Raw genomic sequence first — 24,844 nt, forward strand, 5'->3', positions numbered from 1 at the left:
TATAAATATAAAGGACTTTTCTTGAAAAGAAGATTTTTAAAGAATTTTCCTATATATTTCTATGTAAAACTTTGATTGGCTATTGTGGCCCTGCCCTTCTCTCGGGGATCATGATTTGAACAAACTTGAATGTACACTACATGTACTTGAGAATGCTTGCCCATAAGTTTAATCTTTCCTGGCAGAGTGGTTCTTGAGAGGAAGGATTTTAAAACATGCTACCAAATTTTCACTATTTCTGAATTATCTCCCTTTGAATGAGGCCGTAGCCTTTCATTTGGACAAACTTGAATCCCTTTACCCAAGAATACCTTGTGGCAAATTTGGTTGAAATTGGCTAAGTAATTCTAGAGAATGAAGGTGGAAGCTCCAAATTTACAATACCTAGCTGGGTTGCATCATTCTGTATCTCGTAGATGGCTGATACACCTAAATTTAATTAACAGAATTGAATAGCATATACAAGAGGCCCATGTGCCACATCGCTCACCTGAGCACTATGGCTAGGAAAAAGCAGAAATTAATTTATTATTGAAAAGTTTAACCTCAAAGAGTCCCAACAATTCCTTAAAGGAGAGAGGGTATGATTTGCACAAACTTGAATCTACACTACCTGAGAATGCTTCCATATAAATATAAAGGACTTTTCTTGAAAAGAAGATTTTTAAAGAATTTTCCTATATATTTCTATGTAAAACTTTGATTGGCTATTGTGGCCCTGCCCTTCTCTCGGGGATCATGATTTGAACAAACTTGAATGTACACTACATGTACTTGAGAATGCTTGCCCATAAGTTTAATCTTTCCTGGCAGAGTGGTTCTTGAGAGGAAGGATTTTAAAACATGCCACCAAATTTTCACTATTTCTGAATTATCTCCCTTTGAATGAGGCCGTAGCCTTTCATTTGGACAAACTTGAATCCCTTTACCCAAGAATACCTTGTGGCAAATTTGGTTGAAATTGGCTAAGTAATTCTAGAGAAGAAATCAGAAATGTGAAAATTTTACAGACTGACAGACGTCCGGGTGCCGAAGAAAATGTGATAAGAAAAGCTAAATTTCATCTTTTGTTGACAGAATGCATTTTCAAATCATCAGGGGATGACAAATCCCATTGCCCGACGCCCGGGGCTAGTAAATTTTAGGGGTGGGCAAGTAAAATTTTATCAACCACTTGCCCGTGGGCAAGTGACTTATCAAAAATAGAATTTATTTGAAGACCATAAATTTAAGCTGGGCATAGGGGCTTGCATGATTTACTCAGCATTTGTCTTCCTCTTTTTTTGAAAGACCTCAAAATACAGAACTGTCTAATGGTAGGGCAAGCAAATATTCAGGTAGGGCAAGTCAATTTTGACCATGTACTTGCCCTTGGACAAGTGCCTTAAAAATCTATTTGTCAGCCCATGATCATTCTTTTTAGAGTTGAAAGGTTGCACAATAATATAATTGAGACATAAGGTAAGCCTTACCCGTACCACTTGCACTTGTTGACGGCATGCAGTCATTTGTCATGGTATGCATTTCCTCTGGTACAACTGTTAGAATTACTAAAAAAAATAACATGTTACATTGACACTATGTTATTACAGTTTTAAAATTAAGTAGAACATATGTATATAATCATGTAAATTAATTTTTTTATGGTTATAAATTAGTGCATTTATACATATACCGGTATGTACTTCAACGATTAACACTGCACAGTATTTTAAAATCTACCGGGTACATTTGTTATATTCCAGTGAGGTTAAAAATGAAATTTATTGTCTTTTGAATTAACAAATATAAATCATCAGGGTATTTTTAAATACTTCCAGTCCTATTATCTTGCTTTACAAATATTTAAACAATAAATCCAATATGAACCTTCCTCCGTGTCATGTCCAGTGGACAGGCCACATAGGGTTGGCCTGTCTTCAAGGTGGCTTAGTAGCTCAGCTTCTACAGGGGTTGGGGAGGGAGGTTTGGGGCCCCCACCTGTAACTGGTCTTCTAATGGCATCAGACTTCTCTTTTGCTGTCATAAAACATTAAGTACACAATGTATATTTTATCATATTTTCCAGTCCACATGTCTCATTTACTGCAGTATATGTCAACTTAATTTTTTTTTTTAGGCCACGGAAAAGCTTATTATATCATTTATTTCTATCATTCATGTTAAATTATTTCATTTAAAAAATACATGTCCAAAAATAATATAATATGTGAATATGTGCACATGACCAAGCCATCTTTTGCTTGTCCTTTTCTGACCTACTTGTAGCACAATTAATATTGGATTATACAAATGAATTTACTTCTTTAAATGCATTTATGAAATCAAACAACTCCATCACATAACTTTTTAATTTTTTTGGTCATTTGAAGACATTTAAAACTTTATAATAATATGGTGTTTTATGTATGATGTTGAGTAAATCAATATATAGCCCTGTACTTAAATAAAAATTACCTCTTTGCTTTATGTTTGCATATTGTTTCTTGATCTCGTCCACCGTGCGTTGAGTTGTATCAGAGTTTCTGAAATATTTAAAGATTTAAATGCATTACTGCAATGACTGCATGCTTGATCATAATTGGTAAGTGCTGCATCAAATAATAATGTGAAACAATTACTGGTTGTTCTGACAACCAACACTTTTTTTTTATTTTCTGGGAATTTGTTTTTGTTACATGAAGTTTTAGACTTTGCAAGGGGGCAAATATTTAATTTTGTTACAATTTAAAAAAAAATTGTTACAATAAAAAAAAAGAAGAAGATATTTTATAATTGTTCCCTCCTTATCTCTCAACACTTTTTGTTATTATATGTAACAGGAAACAAGTGAATTTATGCTTGTTCTCCCTAAAAATTATATTTGATGACTTCACCCATCCCCACCCCACTCCATTTTTTTTGGCTTGTACAAATTTGTGTCATGACTCGATCAATCATGCTGATCAAATTGGAATTGTAATTTTCATACCGGATATATATTTATGATTCACTGCTGATTGGACACTGCATCTTTACTAAAGTCTGAATATATTATTTATCTTCAGCTAAAGAACTGTAGAGCTAATCGTACAGTCCTCTTAATTTGGTCCTGGTATTTGTCTAAGTAAAGAGTGAAAACACCACTTTTGTACCATGGCTGATGCCAACATGTTTGGTGAATCTATAAATAAATTGAATACATCGATGTGTGTATTTGATTTAATTTTCAAAACAAGTATACATGATTTGGAATTCCCCTTTCTAATTTTAGCAAACAGTAAGAGGGTAACTTCGTGTTCTTTATCACGCGTCGTATATAAGAAACTTCGAGTGATATAGATCTATTGATTATGAATGTAGATGTATACGATTGTTATTCATACAGAAGTGCTGATACTTACGCATTCACCGCACCTGCGACCTCCTCCCAAGCCCCCTCTTTGATTTTTACGTTTTTGACACCCCCGGACCCTTCATCTTCCCAAAAAGGCGGTCCTCGCGTTGACGGACCGCCTCAACCAAGACGATTTTTTCTTTTTCCGTCCAATTGGGCCGGCGGGGTGTCTTACACGTCTTCTCTTCCATTATTTTGGCGCTTTGTGGTGTTGCAGACGATGATTTTATTTCGTAAAGCTGAAGTAAGGTATAAATATGTAATCTCCCAAGCTTCCGGTATTCCCAGCCTATTTAAAGTACGAGATCTCGCGAGATCTTCCTTCTTCCGCTCGGCTTCATAAGTTGTAGCTGCACTTTTTTCGGATTTATATTTTATCGAGTTTCATCTTTGCTGTACGTTTTACATACAGCAATTATTTCACCCATCAGGCTTTCTTTACGTGACCTGAGGGATGGAGAGTAGCTCAAAGGCCTCTCCAGACGATAACAGTCCTGAAATCATGTCAGAGAAAAAATCGTCACGAGGCAACGATATCACGTCGCCATTACAGCCCAAGAAAAGATGGGGCGATTTTGTCATCCCTAGAAAGAGGGTGATGAAGATGAAGGGGAAAACACAGACCCTTATGCCATGACAGATTCAGATAGTGATTCTATGCAGTCTGATGATTTATCTGACGGAGAAATTTCGTCTCGGTCACCATCGGCGGGTGTGGGACCACGCACGGATGATGACGACGTCTGTGAACCTAAACGGTTTGACCCAGGAGATTTTGACTCTGAGTACAAACTAGATGCTAGCAAAGAAAAATATGTGAAAAAGTTTTTCACTACCCACCTTAGTGATGAAAGTATTAACACCAGTGTGCTTGATATACATCCTGTGCCAGTTAATACTTTCCTTAATCCGCCGGAGGTTGATGCATACATTGAAGATCTTGTCAATGATAAAAAGGCATTCAAGTTCCTGAAACTCCAGGATCAAGCTCTGAAACATGTTCAGAAGAAAGTATCCAGATGCTTGGGACCTCTGGCTGAGATCTGGGAAGAACTTGATGGGGCCCAAGAGGGCGACAAATCAGGCAAGTCTATTCAAGATGTTACTGAACTCGTTGAAAAAACCATTTTGATGATAGGACAGGTTAATACAGCCTGTCTCTATGAGAGACGTTTAACTTGACTCGCCAAGTTATTTAAGAGCGTTCCAAATGCAAAATCGATAATAAAAGAGCACAATGATAATTTTGATAAAGAACTGAAACTGTTTGGAACAGATTTTTACAAAGTTTTAGATCGTAAGGCCAAAAACAGAAAAAGAGCAAGAGAAATGGCTAAAGAAATGAGGCCAGCTAAGAGACCACGGCCCTTTCCAGACGGACCCTTGGGCAGTAAGAATTCGTCAAAGCCTTGGGGGTCGACCACATGGAAGACGAATAAAGTCAATAGACCAGAACAGTCCAGGGGTGATAAGCCACAAAACAACGGCAAAAAGCCCTTCAAACCCAGGTATGTATTGCCAAGAAAACATAGATCTTTCAACTTGCTCAACTCAAGATCTCATTGTTTATCAAATCACAAAAGTAAAATCAGATCACTGCAATCTCCACTCTCTGATTTGTCATCTGGGTCTTGTGGAAATAGATCAGACTCAGATACCGCTATGGGGCAGAATTGCTCATTTCCTGACAAACTGGGAAAAAATTACTTCAGATCAACAAATATTGTCCACAGTTCGTGGAATAAAACTGGACTTCATAAACCAACCTATTCAAAAATTGCCCATTCCAAATCAAATGAATTTTTCCAAAGAGGAGAATCTGGCATTAGATAAGGAAGTCAAGGACATGATGACAAAACAGGCAGTGGAGATTGCAGAACCAGAAAATGGTCAATTTCTAAGTACTTTGTTCATTCGCCCCAAAAAAGATGGAGGCTTAAGGCCAATTTTCAATTTGAAAAAGCTAAACGAGTCCGTAAGGTACGAACACTTCAAAATGGAAGGGTTTCAGGTTGTGAAAACAACTCTGAGGCAAGGAGACTACATGTGCAAGATAGATCTCAAGGACGCTTATTTCTGTGTCCCAATAGACCCAAGTCACAGGAAATACCTGAGATTCAGTTGGGGGGGGGAATGTTGCTACAATACAAAAGCCTTCCCTTTGGTCTGGCTTCAGGCCCTCGTCTATTCACAAAAATTCTGAAGCCATTAGTTGCTATTTTATGAAGAATGGGGATTCGAATTGTGTTCTACCTAGACGACATGTTAATAATGAATCAGACAAAAGAGGGAATAATAAAGGACAGAGACTCTTTGATTTGGATGTTACATCATCTGGGGTGGGTGATAAATTGGAAAAAGTCGGTAACAGATCCTGTCCAAGTAATAGAATTTCTGGGGTTCAAATTGGATTCGAACAACATGACAATCTCCCTGCCTCAGACAAAAGTAAACAACCTGATCAGGAAATGTCAGAGCGTTTTACAGTCAAGCCAGATTACAATACAAGAACTGGCAAGTTTGGTTGGGTCCTTAAATGCCACAGTAGAGGCAGTAATACCTGCAGCTTTGTACATGAGGGAACTCCAAATGCATCAAACAAAGTGTTTAATAAGATCTCAGAACTATCAGAATATTGTAGAGTTGCCCGGTCAATGCAAAACAGAAATTCAATGGTGGGTCCAAAGACTAAGGGACTGGAATGGGAAACAAATCTTAACTGTGAGCCCCCAGTTGACAATAGAGACAGATGCATCAAAAGAGGGGTGGGGGTTCCACTGCCCATCTCTCAAGATAAGAATGGGGGGTCCTTGGAACTTAGAGGAACAGAACTTGCACATAAATGCATTAGAAATGAAAGCGGCAGTAATAGCAATCAAATCCTTGACAAAAACCATGGAAAACATTCATGTACATCTAAAAATGGACAATGTGACAGCTGTCACTTACGTGAACAAAATGGGGGGCACCAAATCCCATATTCTCAATACAATTGCGAAAGAAATATGGGAATACTGCATGTTGAAAAAGATCATTCTTACAGCAGAATATCTCCCAGGTTGCCAGAACAGCATAGCCGACTGGGAGAGCAGGAATACTCGGGAAGTGAGCATAAACAGCTGGAGGCTGAATCCTACAATATTCAGTCAAATAAAGAAAATACTGGGACCTATCCAGATAGATCTGTTTGCAGATCGTTGGAATGCTCAGGTTCCCCAATATATCAGTTGGAAAAACGACCCTCTAGCTCTCTCAGCAGATGCTTTTCTGACAACATGGGAAAAGGAGAAGAAAGCATATGCTTTCCCCCCATTCTGCATGATCCCAAAATGTCTATCAAAACTCCAGAGGGAGGGGGGAGAACTAGTTATGATAACGCCTGCATGGCAGACCCAATCATTTTATCCACTTCTATTACAAATGACAATTGCAAAGCCAATTTTACTGCCACCACAGAAAAATCTGTTAATGTCGCCAAGGGGGGAAAATCATCCAATGATCCTAAACGGTGCTCTAAAGTTAGTGGCTTGGAAAATTTCAGGAAATCACAAGAAATGCTTGGAGTTTCAAAACAAACTTCAGAGTTACTCACGGCAGCTTGGAGACAGGGTACCCAGTCAGCTTACAACAGCTGCTGGGAACACTGGACTCGCTGGTGTGATCAACAACAAGCTGATCCCTTTTGTGCCCCTGTGGAATCTGTAGCAAATTTCCTGTCATCACTTTCCAATAAGGGTTATGAATACAGAACTATAAATAATTACTGGTCAGCTATCTCAGCATTTCACGTTGGGGTTAAAGGTGAAAAAATAGGACAACAACCTTTAATAAAACAGGTCATGAAAGGAGCTTTCAATTCTAGACCCCCTCTACCTAGATATAATGAAACCTGGGATGTTGATAGGGTTCTTAAACATATTGAGACTTTGGGGGAAAATCAAAATTTAACTCTCATAGAACTGACATTAAAAACTTTAACCCTAATGGCACTGACTTCTGCAAGTAGAGTTTCAGAACTTCAGAAACTTGATATTGGTTATATGGAAATTCAAAGTGATGAAATTATATTCACAATAGCACAGTTAACCAAAACAAGAAAAGTCAATAGCAAACCAGTAAAAGTGAATTTCCCAAAATTAGATAGGGGAAAACTTGATGTGTACAATTGTATACTTAAAGAAAACAGAACAGTTAAGAGGAGGGGAACAACAATTTTCCATTAGCTTTACTAAACCACATAAAGGAGTAAAACCATGCACTTTGGCAGGATGGTTAAAAACAATGATTGGGAATGCAGGGATAGACACCAATGTGTTTAAGGCTCATTCAACCAGAGGTGCTTGTACCTCTAAGGCATTCAAATTTGGACTTTCTTTGGCCCAGGTAATGTCTAGGGCCAACTGGAAATCTGCTGGCACTTTCAACAGATTCTACAATAAGCCTGTTGAGGCTCATGATGAATTTGCAGACAAAATATTGACACTTGATGATTAATAAAATTAATTTAAAAAAAAAAAAAAAAAAAAAGGAAGAAAAGAAAATTTTTTTTTTTTTTGCTTTGAACTTACATATTTATACCTTACTTCAGCTTTACGAAAAAAAATTAGAAATTTTATCAGTGCGCTTTAGCGCACGCAATGAAATTAAGATTTTATGAGTAAAGCTGAAGTAAGGTACTCCCACCCAACCCTCCCATTGAACACTGATTAATTATTAGACCTAAAATTATTGTCATCAGTGATATAAAATTTTTCTTTCCTTTTCTTTACATTTAGGAACCTGAAATAAAGATTTGGACAAACATGCAGACCAACTCTGAATGAAGTCTCCAGTGGCGATTTTTAAAAGAGGACTTGAAATAGTCTCATTGGAGAAATTTTTATTAACTTTGTAAAATTTTGCATACATATCTGTACCATAACCTTTTATTCTAGCACAGTTATGATATTGTTTTTCTTGGTCATAAAGAATGACTATACTTTTGTGATTTTCATGTATTTGAATTAAATCTGTAAATGCATCAATTTGTTCTTTATTAAAAAAATAATAATAATAAATAAATAAATAAATAATAATAATAATAAGTTGAGAATAATTATTGTGCTTTAATGTTACACATGTGTGGTATCGTGCATGTCTTGGAAATATTATTTGATGTGGAAAAAAAAAAATATTAGCAGCTACTACTTTCTCAGCCTCTCTGAAGAAGGAAGATCTCGCGAGATCTCGTACTTTAAATAGGCTGGGAATACCGGAAGCTTGGGAGATTACATATTTATACCTTACTTCAGCTTTACTCATAAAATCTTAATTTCATTGCGTGCGCTAAAGCGCACTGATAAAATTTCTAATTTACATTGGATACTACAACCGGAAGTCAAGAACAAGGCCGCTTATGCGGCGTTGAAAAAATCTCAGTTGAGAGAAAAATAAACTTAGCTGAGATTTGCCTGAGTTTGTTTCGAGAAACGTGATTTGAGAAAAATCTTAGCTGAGTTTTTTCTCAGAGTTTGAGATTGAACTTGAGTAAAAACTTAAGATTTTTTCGAGAAATCCAAGCCAGGTCTACCAACACATCCCACTCCTGTCACCACCTGAGTCCACTCCCCATCAACCCCCAATCCACTCCCCATCACCACCTGAGTCGGCACTCCCCATCACCACCTGAGTCCACTCCCCATTATCACCTGAGTCCACTCCCCATTACCACCTGAGTCCACTCCCAATCACCTCCTGAGTCCACTCCCTATTACCACCTGAGTCCATTCCCCATTTACACCTGAGTCCACTCCCCATCACCACCTGAGTCCACTCTCCATTACCACCTGAGTCCACTCCCCATTACCATCTGACTCCACTCCCCATTACCACCTGAGTCCACTCCCCATTACCACCTGAGTCCATTCCCCATTACCACCTGACTCCACTCCCCATCAACACCTGAGTCCACTCCCCATTACCACCTGAGTCCATTCTCCATTAACACCTGAGTCCACTCTCCATTTCCACCTGAGTCCACTCCCAATTACCACCTGAGTCCACTCTCCATTACTACCTGAGTCCATTCTCCATTACCACCTGAGTCCACTACCCATCACCACCTGAGTCCACTCCCCATCACCACCTGAGTCGGCACTCCCCATCACCATCTGAGTCCACTCCCCATTACCACCTGCGTCCACTCCCCATCACCACCTGAGTCCATTACCCATCACCACCTGAGTCCACTCCCCATCACCATCTGACTCCACTCCCCATCACCACCTGAGTCCACTTCCCATCACCACCTGAGTCCACTACCCATTACCACCTGAGTCCACTCCCCATCACCACCAGAGTCCACTTCCCATTACCACCTGAGTCCACTCCCCATAACCACCTGAGTCCACTACCTATTACCACCTGAGTCCACTCCCCATCACCACCTGAGTCCACTCCCCATCACCACCTGAGTCAACTCTCCATCACCACCTGAGTCCACTTCCCATTACCACCTGAGTCCACTCCCCATTGCCACCTGAGTCCACTCCCCATCACCACCTGAGTCCACTCCCCATTACCATCTGAGTCCACTCCCCATCAACACCTGAGTCCACTACCCATTACCATCTGAGTCCACTCCCCATCAACACCTGAGTCCACTCCCCATCACCACCTGAGTCCACTCCCCATCACCACCTGAGTCCACTACCCATCACCACCTGAGTCCACTCCCCATCACCACCTGAGTCCACTCCCCATCACCACCTGAGTCCACTTCCCATCACCACCTGAGTCCACTCCCCATTACCACCTGAGTCCACTCCCCATCACCACCTGAGTCCACTCCCCATCACCACCTGAGTCCACTCCCCATCACCACCTGAGTCCACTCCCCATCACCACCTGAGTCCACTCCCCATTACCACCTGAGTCCACTCCCCATCACCACCTGAGTCCACTCCCCATCAACCCCCAATACACTCCCCATCACCACCTGAGTCCACTCCCCATTACCATCTGAGTTCACTCCCCATCACCACCTGAGTCCACTCCCCATCACCACCTGAGTCCACTCCCCATCACCACCTGGGTCCACTCCCCATCACCACCTGAGTCCACTCCCCATCAACCCCCAATCCACTCCCCATCACCACCTGAGTCCACTCCCCATTACCATCTGAGTTCACTCCCCATCACCACCTGAGTCCACTCCCCATCACCACCTGGGTCCACTCCCCATCACCACCTGAGTCCACTACCCATCAACCCCCAATCCACTCCCCATCACCACCTGAGTCCACTCCCCATCACCACCTGAGTCCACTCCCCATCACCACCTGAGTCCACTCCCCATCACCACCTGGGTCCACTCCCCATCACCACCACTATCTTACAGACCAGACAGACTTCCCACCACCCTGATCACCAACTGTTTAAGTCTATGTCCCATCAGAACCTCTATCTCTCAGACCAGACAGCCATAAAACCTAAACCAGCCCATTACCACCTGAGTTCAGCCCAATGTTGTACCAGACAGCCATAAAACCTAAACCAGCCCTTTACCACCTCAGTCCAGCCCAATGTTGTACTAATGGCTATTTAATCCAGAACATTTATCTGTTGTTTAATCAGATCAAACAGGGATTAAAACTGGAAATCTGTCTGTTCTCTGTGGTAAATTTTTAAAGTGCCTCAATAAATATGAAAAATGAAGAGATTTGGAAATGTATATAAACATTATGAATATAATTCCTTTAGATCATGCTAGCGTATGTCAGGTAGGACACTTTTTGTCACAAGTATACAAGGTGAACACATTAGCATGTAAATGTACATGTATTTTTAGCAGATCTGCTATATCATTTCTTTTCTTTGGGAAAGCTATTTTTCATTGGAGAAAATCAAGTCTATCATGTGCATCTATACATGTATATAAATGTGGAATTGGTGGTACATCTATTCTATAGACATGTATATTGAGCATGGTATATTGGTTGTGCAGCCGAGTATACAAGGTATAGATGATGGATGGATAGAATCATCTAAATATATGTAAAGTTCTAAATTATACAGGTCAAATAATAAACACCAGTCCTGTATTCAGTAACACAGCTGATTACATCTGCATGTTGACTCCAGTGAATAGTTCCGATAGATTGTCTGATAGGGTATTGGGATGCATGTATCAACTTCAAGTGTTATTTCTCTGTTAAATATTATACAGATACCATTGATCACTTTCAACCTGTACATATTAAATATTTTGCTATGTTTTATAGAGGAGAGGAAGTTGGACGAAAGTGAGAGAGTCTTATGGGTTCAGCTGAACTGGGGTACAGACGTAAGGGAGGGCAGATTCTTACTCAAAAGACAGGTAAAATATCAGGACCTGTAGACTAATAGATCTTCCGTTGGTACCAGAAATAACACTTTATTCAAAAGAATATATTATTTACATGATTTATGCATATTTTTGTGTGATTATACAGTGTTGTACATTGAGTATGACATCAAACAATAAGCATGATAAGCATCTTGATCATGTTGAACATGTTGAACCTTGTTGAAGTTACTATTCATTTAATACTTTTTATGTATCAGAGAAATAAACATTAAACAAGCACAATATCAGAGACTTTCCGTATAAACATAAACAGGAGTAAGTGAATTATAACACCTGGGATTGAGGCTGACTGAGACTTAAATTGTGTCAGATATATGATGAAATCTAAGCATGTTGTTATAATTAAACTATCCAATATTTCTATATGAGATATAAACGAGAATCTACAACACAAGTATTAGATCTCATGGTCTCTAGATTAAGTGTCTACCGCTAGGAATGATCATGATGATTGGTGTCATAGACCCAGTGTTAGAATTTTTCTTCATACTGTAGTTTCATCAATTTTCGTTGTCATCAATGTTCGTGGATTTTGTAAAATACACGTTTTCGAGGATACGTAATTTCTTGGACAAAAGCATTGCCTATACAAATGAATGTCATAATTCTTAATTCAATGAACATTTGAATTCGTGGATCGGCTCAACAACGAAATCCACGAAAATTGGTGCTCAATGAATATTGATGAAACCACAGTATGAGATGTGACCAATCTTGTAAAGACCTTAACTTGGTGCTTTAGGAGGTTAGTTAACCTGTACAAAGTGCAGAATGACATCTTACGAAATTATGATCAGAATTTAATGCAATTAATTTCAAAACTCTAATTTTAGCATTTATTCTGTTGTGTTATTCATAACATTATGTCAGTGTATTTACACAGCTTGACAAACATTATCAGGATTATTGAGCAGTCGATCTTAAAATGTAGTGTCAAGGTCACTCAAAGACATTAACGTGTGGACATAGTTAAATGTCAGGGACTAATGGGACTGACCATTAACTGACCAATGCCACTTCAGTAATTGAGCTTGTCTTTTATTAATATTTGATATTTAATCTAATAAACTCCACCGCTATTTCTGTCATTAATTCCCTACACAGAAAGCTTAAACTTATTAAGCTGTTCACTAAATTAGTGGTCTGACCTTGAATTCAATCGGATTCTTTAGTGTTTATATTTGTCCAATTATCGATTATTTTGATTGCTCTAGCTTATTGTTGGGATGATATTGTCAGAGATAGAGTATTATAATTATATACACAGCAAGAAGAGAGAAATTGGACACACTAGGCTTGTAGAACTTAATTTATTTCCAGTAATGCCATGCTAAGTTTCCTCGGATAGACCAATCGCCTGTCAGGAGATAAATAAGTCATAATTACACAATAGATGTGAATCTTCACCCCAGTACTCAGTGATGATCAGCTTGTTGTCCATTGATTTTTGTTTCTCTCCGGTCCAAACCATAACAAAGAACAAAATGTATACATATGGTTAATTGATACTGTGAATGGTTATCATGGTTATGAAGGCTAATTTGTTTTTGTGCATTGGGATGATAGCGTATATTATATTTTTGACAGTCATGTTTCAGAGTATGTTAAGCTGAAGATTTCCGCTATTGAATGCGGATACCATATTTACCACAATGGAAAAAAAAACAAAACAATGACATTAATAACAATCATGAACTTTACTTATTAATTGGTGTTTCCCTGTTAGATAATCAATTGCATGAAAATATTTTACATTATTTGTTCAACAACAACACTAGAACAAAATATTAGTTAAAAAAATCATTTGTGTTATGTGAAGATATTTAATTGATTCTGCATTTTTTAGTGAAAACCAAAAAACTGCCATCGTTCATGACAAACATTAAGAACTGTATTTGCTAATTTTTCTACCTTCTTATTACCTGTCAGGGGGACACAACTGTTCCACATGCCGATAACAGGAAGAACCAGGGAGGGACGTTCAAGGGGAAGTTGTTGAAGCGAGAGAAGGAGGCGAAGAAGAAAGAGAAGGAGAAGAAGATTCTGGATGCGGGTAACTCCGCGGAGCAGCTGTATACATACATGCCGGAGACGCGATTTACCCGAAGCATCTCTAACCCTGAGGCCGAGATGAAGCGACGTCGTCAGCAGAAGGTGATAAAGAAGCTACAGCAGTGTCGCGACCAGGACGGACAAGGTTAGTGACGATAACGCTTAATATCTGGTCCGGATGGACAAATTTATTGTAACGATAAAGTCATGCTTTGTTACAACGCACTTTGAAAAATTACGCACTTTGAAATTTTTTTTCAAATTGTGTTAAAGTTTGGGACCAAGCTAACGCACTTTGAAAAAAAAATATTTTTTTCAAAGTGCGTTAATATCGACCATATTAACGCACTTTGAAAAAATGTAAAGATTGATCAAAATTCCTTCAAATAATCGGTATGATAAATAACAGATCCTGGTTTAATAACGTTTTTATGATTAAGTTACTGTAGGACCTGAGATATTGACGTTTTAAATATTTAAGGTTTTGAAAAAATGAAATGGAAAATTAAAGAGTATTGAAAAAAAGAGTGACGATCGTTTAAGTTCATTAATTCGTTTCTTCCTCTTTTTTTAATTCTAGTCTTTGATAAGTAGATGTTATAGGTGTATAGAGGGCACTAACAGAGGACAGCTTCAAGCAACTTCTGAGGGATCTTATACCCTTCTTCTCCTCTTTTCGACGGGAGTAAATCAAATCATTTTTGAGGTTAGGGTTAAGCTTAGTTTTTTGAAAGATAAAAACAGATAAAATCTCTCCATGACTAAAATATAATTTTTTTTTTTCAAAGTGCGTTAAGTGTCTCCATGGTAAAATATATTGATGTAGACTCTTAACGCACTTTGAAAAATTTTTTCAAAGTGCGTTGAGTTGGTCCCAAATTTAACGCACTTTGAAAATTTTTTTCAAAGTGCGTTGATTTTGTCCCAAAAATTACGCACTTTGAAATTTTTTTTCAAAGTGCGTAATTTTTTCAAAGTGCGTTGCCACAATGCTTTATTTCTGAACAACTCATCTCAAAGTTAGAGCTCCCTCCCCCCTCCCACCCCTAAAAATAATATAAAGCATTTAAGCATTATTTAAGAAAACACTATAAACATGATAAACAACATTTAAGGAAATTTGCTTCTTGAAATTATTACGTTTTCTATAGTCTTATTGTACTTGAGAGGGTAATGACATGGACACAGATAATTTGGACAGATAGCCAATATGTATTTTAAATGTGGATGTTACATGATATCTGTGTGAAATTTAAATTGTCTTTTGTGTAAATCCTCTCTGTATTCTCCTTATATATCCTTCTGTTTATATTGTATATATATATATATATATATATATATATATATATATATATATATATATATATATATATATATATATATATATATATATATATATGCACAATACCCCATGTACCAATAGATTGGTCTGGGTGAATAAACTAAACTGAACTGAAACTGAAACTGAACCTTTGGGCCAATCTGAATATTAATGACAGTTATTAACTTGCATTTAACCCTGCACTTAAAAATGGTTGGTAAATCCCCAGGGAACATTGAGTAACGCAGCTCGAGTTAGTTTGAAGGGGGTGTTTTTAATTGATTTTCGTTACCTGGGCGTTTTGTTACCTCATATTGTTCAGTTTAATTTTGGTGCACAAACAAAGCAGTGTTCTATTTATAATGCAGTCTTTTAAGTGCTCTGTTCTAGCTATTTTTAAGGGTTGGATGTTAGACCAACAATGTTCCACAACTAACATGTTTAAACATTATTAAGTCAGTGTATTCAAATGTACAAATTAACTTTTAAGAAAAGTAAAAATGGTAAAAATATATTTCTTTTTGCAGTCATAATCATGATGAATGGTCCCTTCTTAATTCCTGTTTAGATGTAGTAAACATTTTTTAGACCCTTTTACTGAATTAATTACCTTGTGCACTTATATTCAGTAGTTGTAAATCTTGTTGTAAGTCTGTTTAAATCTACTAGCAATATGAATGAAGTAGGAGACTGAAGGACAAAATTCTATAATCTACATTTTGACAGCCAGGACTAATTCTGTGCATGTAAGCTTTATATTTTGTAATTGGATTAGTGTAGGCCGCGATCATAAAGTCGCATTACAATTTTGTGTGTCTAAAAAAAGGGCCATTGAACATAAAAACCGTGTCAATTTTAAATTCACTGATACCTGATTCAGAAAAATTACAAACCCACACACTTGAACCCACAGAGGAGAATTGATTTTTAAAGTAAACACTGAAAATTTTAACAGATGGAAAGATATGCTATATATGGAGAAAAACATGTGATACCTAATGAATCACACGCGCTGCACAAACTGTTCGGGATGTTTATAACAAATTTATATACATGACTGAACATGTACATTTTATCTAGTTTTCAATAGGTCCTTTACAATGTAAATTTCTATAGTCTGTGTATAGTGCCAGTGTTTATATGAGAGAGAGACCATTCACAAAGGACTGCACATCATAAAAGATTCAACATAGTATATCAGTTTACAGAAGGGGATGTGCAGATGCATCGATTATTGATAAAAACTCCCTTAAACGATAAAAGGATACATGTATTTTCTATCACAACTACGGGGTTTATGGACACTTGATGGGAAAAGTTTTCAGAATTAAGGATTAAGGATGATTGTATGATCAAAGCTTAAACTTGCACATATAATTTCATTTTACTGAAAAATCGTATTTAATCCATGTTTTTGACCTGGTGTTGGTCCTTTGCAAACTCAGCAGTTGAGATAGAGTAACGTAACTATGAGCAGGCCATGAAATCTTGTTTTTGTGTTAAGATTAGTCTATCATAAGACCTCCTCTGCCTGTCCCTTTCTCTACTGAGAATAGGGTCGACCGAGAATAGAGAACTTGTACATAGTGAATTGTGAATTCTTTATTTATTTATTGGTGGTAATGATCAGACCTAACTGTCTGTCCACAGGAATCTGTTCCTTGTCTCTCCTTGACAAGAACGTGGGGGGACCTCAGTTAATTACGTTATCTAATCAGAGAATTTCCTGTTAGGGAGTTCAGACCTGATGACTTAGCATCACAGGCTATCTAATTGTGAAGTGGTTCCGTGGTCTGGTAGAGTCGTTATTTTCCCGCTAATTGTGATGATATGGGAGACTGGCTGTAACAGAAATAAACACCTCCTCCCCTCCCCTTGTTTCCCTACCTGATAATTAGTGTATACATAAAACACATGGTGCTGCACATTCCTGTGTCGATCTCTCCCTCAGGTGTATTATGGGCCTGACCTCAACAGGAATTTACATCAGAGGTCAGTGTACCAGAGAAATGACCGCTTACTGGCTTTAAGAGTCTCCTACCAGAAGGTTCCTAGAAAGTGTTATTACCGCTCAGGCGGAAGACCTTCTACTGATTCTGATGGTTAAGATTATTCCTTTTTCCTAGACGCCAACTTTGAGACCTCGTAACTCGCACATTTCCTAACGGATTTCGCTCAAATTTTCAGAGTTTTTGGACGTTACAAAACTCAATTTAAATGTTTTTATACAGTTCAAAAATTCCCTTCTGCTTTTGAGTTATTTCCCTTTAAATGAAAATTTGGTGCTGTTTGTTTCCAGACAAAAGCTCAGAAACGACAAAAGCTGGAGCAGAATGTCTACTGCATTTAAATACATGTACTAGAAGAATTGAAGTTGTGCACATTGGTTTTTCTTTTTCGATTTCTGCGCTCAAAACGGTGCTAGATAGGGGTCAAAAATAAGAATGCCTAAAAGCGCAAAAAATTTACATCTATTTTCTTATGTATCTTTTAAACTAAAAATAATTTGTTAAGACATGTTTCACAAATATTGTGCATAATTTTAAGATCTATCATTTGACATCATTAAAAAGGGCTGGCCCCTCAAATTAGGGGCCAAGGGCGCTCGAAAGTTTTTGCTTTTTAACTTAAAAACGGTAAATATTTCGATATGATTATCGATTTGAAATGGGTTCTTTGGCATCTTATTGATCTCAGGAAAACGTTATTTTGTTCTAGTCATGTTTTATTACATGAGCAGAAAACTTTATACTCCGTGTACAGGTATGTGATTTTATACGGCAAGTGAAGAAGAATTCTATATGCGTACCCCTATAACACGTATAACTGAAATTAACTGGATAAGAATAATATACCTAGCTAAATTGAATGTTAAACTTTGCTGAAATAAGATTTTTAACGTATTCTCTAGCTGGATGTCATATAGATAATTCAGAGACAACTTTCTCCCTGTGTTTAGTGTAAAGAACAAGACGGGAGAGAGGAAAAATATTTTTGAAGTATTAATATTCAATGTAGCATTATTTATTTTTTAAAAAATTCAAGCTTAAATAAACCCGTTTATCGATCGCGCTTTGAACTGTATATACATTCGTGAGGTCAACATTACCGCTCTGTGGCAACGCACTTTGAAAAAATTACGCACTTTGAAAAAATTTTTCAAAGTGCGTTAAAATTGGGACAAAATCAACGCACTTTGAAAAATTTTTCGAAGTGCGTTAAATTTGGGACCAACTTAACGCACTTTGAAAATTTTTTTCAAAGTGCGTTAGGAGTCTACATCAATATATTTTACCATTGAGACATTTAACGCACTTTGAAAAAAAAAATCATATTTTAGTCATGGAAAGATTTTATTTGTTATTTATCTTTCAAAAAACTAAGCCTAACACTAACCTTAAAAATTAATTGATTTACTCCCGTCGAAAAGAGGAGAAGACGGGTATTATAAGATCCCTCGGTCCAAATCTTTATCTTTCCAATACATAGGTGTCGGTAACAAATGGGGGAGGGGAGCAATAAACCTAAACAGGGTACGCTGCATTTTCAATGTTTATACGATGTATATATCTTTCCAAAATAAGTGGGGGTCTTAGCCCCCATCCCCTCCCATGACCCTTCACCCAGTCTCGATGTATATGCTATATTCAAGGCATTCATATAATTATGTATTTACCTAACTGATATGACGTTGAAAACTTTCAATAATAAATGAGTTAAGTAAAACAGATAAAATCTAGAAATTTTTAAGTACAGTAAAACGTATGAGAGAGAAAGATTTTTCATAGTTTTGAACAATCAAATTGGCCCCTTTTTATTATGATAAATGCTAAGTTGCTTGAAGCTGTCCTCTGTTAGTGCCCCCTATACACCTTTACATCTACTTATCAAAGACTAGAATTAAAAAAAAAAGAAATAACGAATTAATGAACTTAAACAATCGTCACTCTTTTTTTCAAGATCCTTTAATTTTCCCTTTTATTTTATCAAAACCTTAAATATTTAAAACGACAATACAGTGACATTATCATAAAAAAGTTATCAAACCAGGATCTGTTATATATCATACCTATTATTTGAAGGAATATTGATCAATCTTTACATTTTTTTCAAAGTGCGTTAATATGGTCGATATTAACGCACTTTGAAAAAAAAAATATTTTTTTCAAAGTGCGTTAGCTTGGTCCCAAATTTTAACGCACTTTGAAAATTTTTTTCAAAGTGCGTAATTTTTCAAAGTGCGTTGTAACACCGCTCTTTGATTTTTACTAGAGTCCTAGATTTAAGATCAAGAAAATATGACATTTGCGCTAATCGTAAGAATATTTCTATACAAATTTTAAGATTTTCTTGAACATGATTCAAAATTGTTGAATGTCGGATTTTATTCTTTGACGAATGAATAAAAGGTGCTGCATTTACGCGCGCTTTTCTCATCTGCTGAGGTATCTATGTAATAGTTAGATCATATTAAGTAAAATTTTAGTGGTTAAGAAGGGGCGGAGGGAGCTAAGCGACCGAGCCCTTCTTAACCACTAAAATTTTACTTAATATGATCAAACTTACTTAGAACCTAATTTGATTGGCTAATAAGTCAGCGCGCGGAGTTACTGCATAGACAGCGAACGAATTTACTATAGGGCTTGGAAATGACATTTCTCGGATTTTGATGAAATTTTCACCATAGGTGTGTCTTGGTACAAAACTAGTAAATATGGTGTCGGAAGTTCCACACCTGCACTTGGTTGCCATGGAGACGGATCCATTGAATTCGGCCATTTTTGGTCCATTTTGACTAAATGAAAACGTGAAAATTGAGGAAATGTAAATGAATATTTATCGGTATCTAATACACTCTAACAAAAATCATTGGATAATATGATAACATGACCTTTTAAGGTACACAGAACATATAATCGTTTATTCTAGAAATAATCCTCCTGTAAGAAAAAGGTCATGCAAACTGACATGGTTTCTAAAAATTTGAAAAATTGGGAAATTGGAATTTTTTGAGATCTTTGAGGCTAAATAAGAAAAATTGTCCGCGGAAATTTCCTAAATCTTATGTGGATTATTATACTTGGGAATAAGTATTGTCATTTCATGAAAAAACGTAAGTGGGCTTTTGCTCCTATTTTTAGCAACATGTATCTATAAATAGATATATTTTAGAAAAATGTGAAAAATCAAATTTTGGCCAAGTTTAAATTGTCATTACTGCATAATTAGAACGTATGTTGTAAAATTTGATATTCTAATGACAAGAGCTGGACACCACTAGCTGGTATGGTGAACGGTTGAGGGGAATTCCCATATCTATTTTTAGTATCAGGTGGCTAAATATAGATATGTCTCTAAATATTAAGAAAAATGGCATTTTTGTTCTAATTGGAAGCTTCATATATAAAGTCTTAACAAATATAAAGCTTTCTACAATATGTTTTCAGAATGTACATGTATTTGCACTAAAATTGCTACAATATTGAGGATGGACTCTTGTTTCATTTAATGGCAACAACGGTCTAAAAATAGATTACTCGAATAATTTGAGAAAATGTAGATTACTGCATCCTTTCAGGCATTTATAGATGTAGTTGCTGCATAATTAGGAATTATTTTGTAAAATTTTAGATGGTTATATCAAGATCTGAATACCACTATGTAGTTTGGATAATTGTTAAGGGGAATTCCTCTTTTTCTATTTTTAGTATCAGGTGGCTAAGCATAGATATGTCTCTGAATATTAGGAAAAATGGCATTTTTGTTCTAATTGGAAGCTTCATATAAAAAGTTTTAAAAAATATAAAGCTTTCTACAATATGTTTTTAGAATGTACATGTATTTGTACAATAATTTCCACAATATTGAGGATGAACTCTTGTTTCATTTCATATCAACAATGGTCTAAAAGTAGATTACCGGTATTCAAATAATGGAGAAAATGTAGATAACTGCACCTTTTTAAGCACTTTATAGATGTCATTGCTGATTACTTAGGAGGTATATTGTAAAATTTTAGATGTTAATGACAACATTTAGCAGGTGTGGACAATTGTTGAGGGGATTTCCCTTTTCTATTTTTAGTATCGCGTGGCGTAATATAGATATGATGTACTCTTAATATTAAGGAACATTGCAGTTTTATGCTAATTTGAATCTTCGTACAAAATGTCTTTATGAATATACATGTAATGCTTTTTACAATATGCCAACAGAATGATCACTTGTTTGTACAATAATTGCTATAATATTGAAGATAAACTTTTGTTTCTTTTTAAAGCAACAATGGTCTAAAAATAGACTCTTGGAATAATCGAGAAAATTGCACTTTTCTTGCACTTTTTAGATGGCATAGCTGCATAATTAGGAAGTATGTTGTAAAATTTCAGATGTTAATGACATTAGCTGGCCTCAACTAGCTAGTGTGGACAAAAGTTGAGGGGGTTCCTATTACTATTTTTAGTATCACGAGGCGAAATGTAGATATTTAGCCCATTTATAGGAAACATTAAAAAATCTTTTCAATTTTTCTGTAAAATAAATCCTGATTGTCCTAATTCTAGTCTTTGACAATGTACCTGTATTTTCATCTACAAGTTAATTTTGTCCAAGGACTTAAAATTTTTTTAGACGAAGACTCAAAGAGCGTATTCTATATGGCAGTTTCTGTGGTCTGCATTTTTTTTTATAGTAACTATATTTCAAGAACCTTTTGTCATTTTTTGTCAAATTTGTCACAGAGTATCTAAGGACTTTTGTTAATACATGTATCAAACATAGGGATTTTCTTTTTAAACAAGAGGAGAAACTAGGGAATCGATCTAATCTCTAATAAAAAGACCTTGTTAAAATGCCATTTCACTGATCTGTTACAGGGTTACTCTCATGACTGTTGATGCCCTCTGGTCTCTTTTATAAGAAGGTACGGTTTGAACTTTATTGTGCCCTAAAAATTTAATGTTCTTTAAAGATGTTAAAATTGGCTTTAACAATCATTGAATAGATGAATATGATAGATCATTAAAGAATAAGACACGAAAGGGGGGGGGGTCGTTCAGGATATATGACGTCATTTATTTGGTACACTTTTAAGTTTAATGCAGAAAAGCCTCAAAATGACTCATTTCTGTGCTGATTTTCCTTTAGCCACGGTCGCCCTCTTTAATTTTTTGATTATGTAAACTGCTATGAAAAATTACACATCGGTTATCTAAAAATCTTTCTGGGTGAGAGTGGCAGAGTATGTCTTCTGAAAGAAAATATTCCACTGAAAACTGATGTCTTCTGCAACTTTTTAAGAAAATACGGGAAAATACACAAGTTAATGACGTCACAATTAGCATTTAGGAGGTCATATAAGAAAAACGATTTGTGTATTTTTACTGCAGGGAATTCTTATGATTCAGAAAGAGTGAATATTTATTGATTTCCTATATCACTTTCATATATTAGAAAAATATATAGCTTTAAATATTTTGTATTGAAACTGTACCTTGTTCTTTTGTTTCTATAAATAGAACTGGAAATCCTCATTGATTTCGCATATTTCAAATATAAGAAGAACTGAATATCATCATTGTTTTTATGCTTGTTAGTTAACGGTAACTACTGATATTACATATAGTTTATACTTATCAGTCACATGATTATTTTACTAGGAAAACTTTATTATATACTCATATTGTACATATAGAGTACAGCAGTATATTTCGTAAATATGTTATCAATGAAGCTCCTTTAATTAATCCATTGTCATTTTTCTTCTGCTGAGAAGTTGCTACATATAAGTGGATGTGCTATAAATAGAAAAGAGAGTCCCATGTTTAGATAGTGTGCATTAAAAATTTGCAAATAACCACTGCTTTGTTAACATTTTCTTATTTGTAATTTATTTTTAAGAAAAATATTTTTGCGAATGCAATGAACTCGCAAATTTGCTGAAAATTTATCTACAGCAAACATTTCCAGACTAACATTGATTTTTCTTTCCAACATTTCCTGAAAAGGTACATTAACCCATATTTTATCAATTATTCTAGGAATCTTTTAGACCATTGTTGGTATAAATCAAAGTACTGAAAGTACTGTTAGACGGAGGCTTCATGTATGAGAGAACACAAAAGAAATATATTTATCTTACATTGCTGAAAAGAATATTATGAGGAATAATGTGTAGTTTTTTTTCGATTCAACATTTTTTAAAAGGATACTCCAATATTCATGAGGTTGTTCGGATATTATAATTTCATCTTTGTAATGTTAACTTCACCTTGATTAAAGTTCACTGTTATTTAGATCAAATACTTTCAATATTAAACGTACTTCAACGTAAGAAACAGTAATTGACTAGGCCTGGTTGACATAAAACTTAGACGGGCTCACTTTTTTTCTCAGTCTCACTTAAGGAATATATAGCGGAAAAGTGAGACTGAGATCAAAAGCGAGCTTGTCTAAGTTTTATGCCCCTCAGGCCTGGTTTGATGAATGTAGGTCTAGTATGTTCTAGTCATGAGCCCACTGGCGGATATAATTAAATACACAATATTTAATAAATAAACGTTTTAATTGTCGCTGTGAGCCCCTCCCCAACATTAAACATGAACATAATATAGTACAGTTTGTCTTAAACCTTTGTGATACAAAATGGGGTGACCAAGCTTGAAAGCAACACAGAATATTTTTAAGTAATACAACTTCATTAACATGCAATAAATGTTCGTGCCAGAACACAATTTTTTTGAGTGGAATAAAATATTATGCTTTCTTACTTAATGTAAACAGAACAATAAAATGCATAAGACTTGCTATTTCAGTTTTTGTTTTTTGGAAAACTAGAGCATTGCTTACAATAACAAAGATATATCTTGACAAATTTGACTACAAATTTTTCTGGAAGTATTAAATACAGTATTTTATTATGATAAATTTAACCCCAAAAATGTCTTTCTTTACTCGTATACCAGTGAAAATGGTTGTCCTTTTCAGTTTATCTGTTTAAAACAATCATAAAAAAAGAATAACAATGAGACATGATAACAAATTATATAGAGAAAAAGTTATAAATATATAACTATGATTTCTGCTTTTCAGTAACTCTGTTAAAACAATCAGTTTACCAATGATGTAGGGTAAAAAAAATTGACATGAATACCAATGATAAGAAATACATGTAATCTTGTATATAAAAAAATAATTAAAGTTTGAGATGTGAAAGAGGTAAAACACAAGTATCAGATGCAAATAAGGATAAACGATTTGACAATAAGACAACTTATTTCAGAAGATATAATTAAGGTCTTCCGTCTTCAGCGGAAGACCTTATTAAGGTCTTCCGTCTTCAGCGGAAGACCTTATTGTTTTTCTTAGGTTTCTTTTCCACTATTTTTATTATTGTTTTTTTTCTTACCGATTTTGTGCGCGCGATTTCTCGAAAACGGCTCGATTGATTTTCATGAAACTTTCAGGTCTGATAGAGCATTAAAAAATCTAGATATATATTTTTTTATTTTGATGACGTCACTTCCGGTTCGGAGTTTTCTGCGATTTAGTGATTTTTAGAGGGTCACTTTGTCCGGCAGTTTTCTCAAAAAGCACTCAACACAGAAGCATGAAATTTTCAGTGATGCTTGGAGCAACCTTTGGAGAAGTGCACTAAGTATATCACAACTATCGGAAGTACGAAGCGCCGACGCTCGCTATGGCCAGAAAA

At 35.9% G+C, this 24,844-nt stretch overlaps 1 protein-coding gene and 1 pseudogene across 1 annotated transcript in view; one reads left to right on the forward strand and one right to left on the reverse strand.

The window, feature by feature from the left end:
- Nucleotides 1–337: 337 nt before the first annotated feature.
- LOC134232150 (myb/SANT-like DNA-binding domain-containing protein 4) lies at nt 338–3,578 on the reverse strand (annotated as a pseudogene).
- Nucleotides 3,579–10,879: 7,301 nt separating this feature from the next.
- LOC134232149 (afadin-like) overlaps nt 10,880–24,844 on the forward strand; it is a gene marked incomplete at its 3' end in the record, with an annotated part of 35,240 nt that continues 21,275 nt past the window's right edge. Inside the window, exons 1-4 of the mRNA XM_062714095.1 lie at nt 10,880–11,032; nt 11,361–11,373; nt 11,638–11,732; nt 13,692–13,959. Of these exons, the coding sequence (XP_062570079.1) occupies nt 10,880–11,032; nt 11,361–11,373; nt 11,638–11,732; nt 13,692–13,959 (529 nt within the window). The remainder of the gene's footprint in view (nt 11,033–11,360; nt 11,374–11,637; nt 11,733–13,691; nt 13,960–24,844) is intronic.

The sequence above is a fragment of the Saccostrea cucullata genome, unplaced genomic scaffold, assembly GCF_032062105.1.
Source record: "Saccostrea cucullata isolate Sc308-1 unplaced genomic scaffold, CSIRO_AGI_Scuc_v1 ctg4313, whole genome shotgun sequence".
Lineage (NCBI taxonomy): Eukaryota > Metazoa > Mollusca > Bivalvia > Ostreida > Ostreidae > Saccostrea > Saccostrea cuccullata.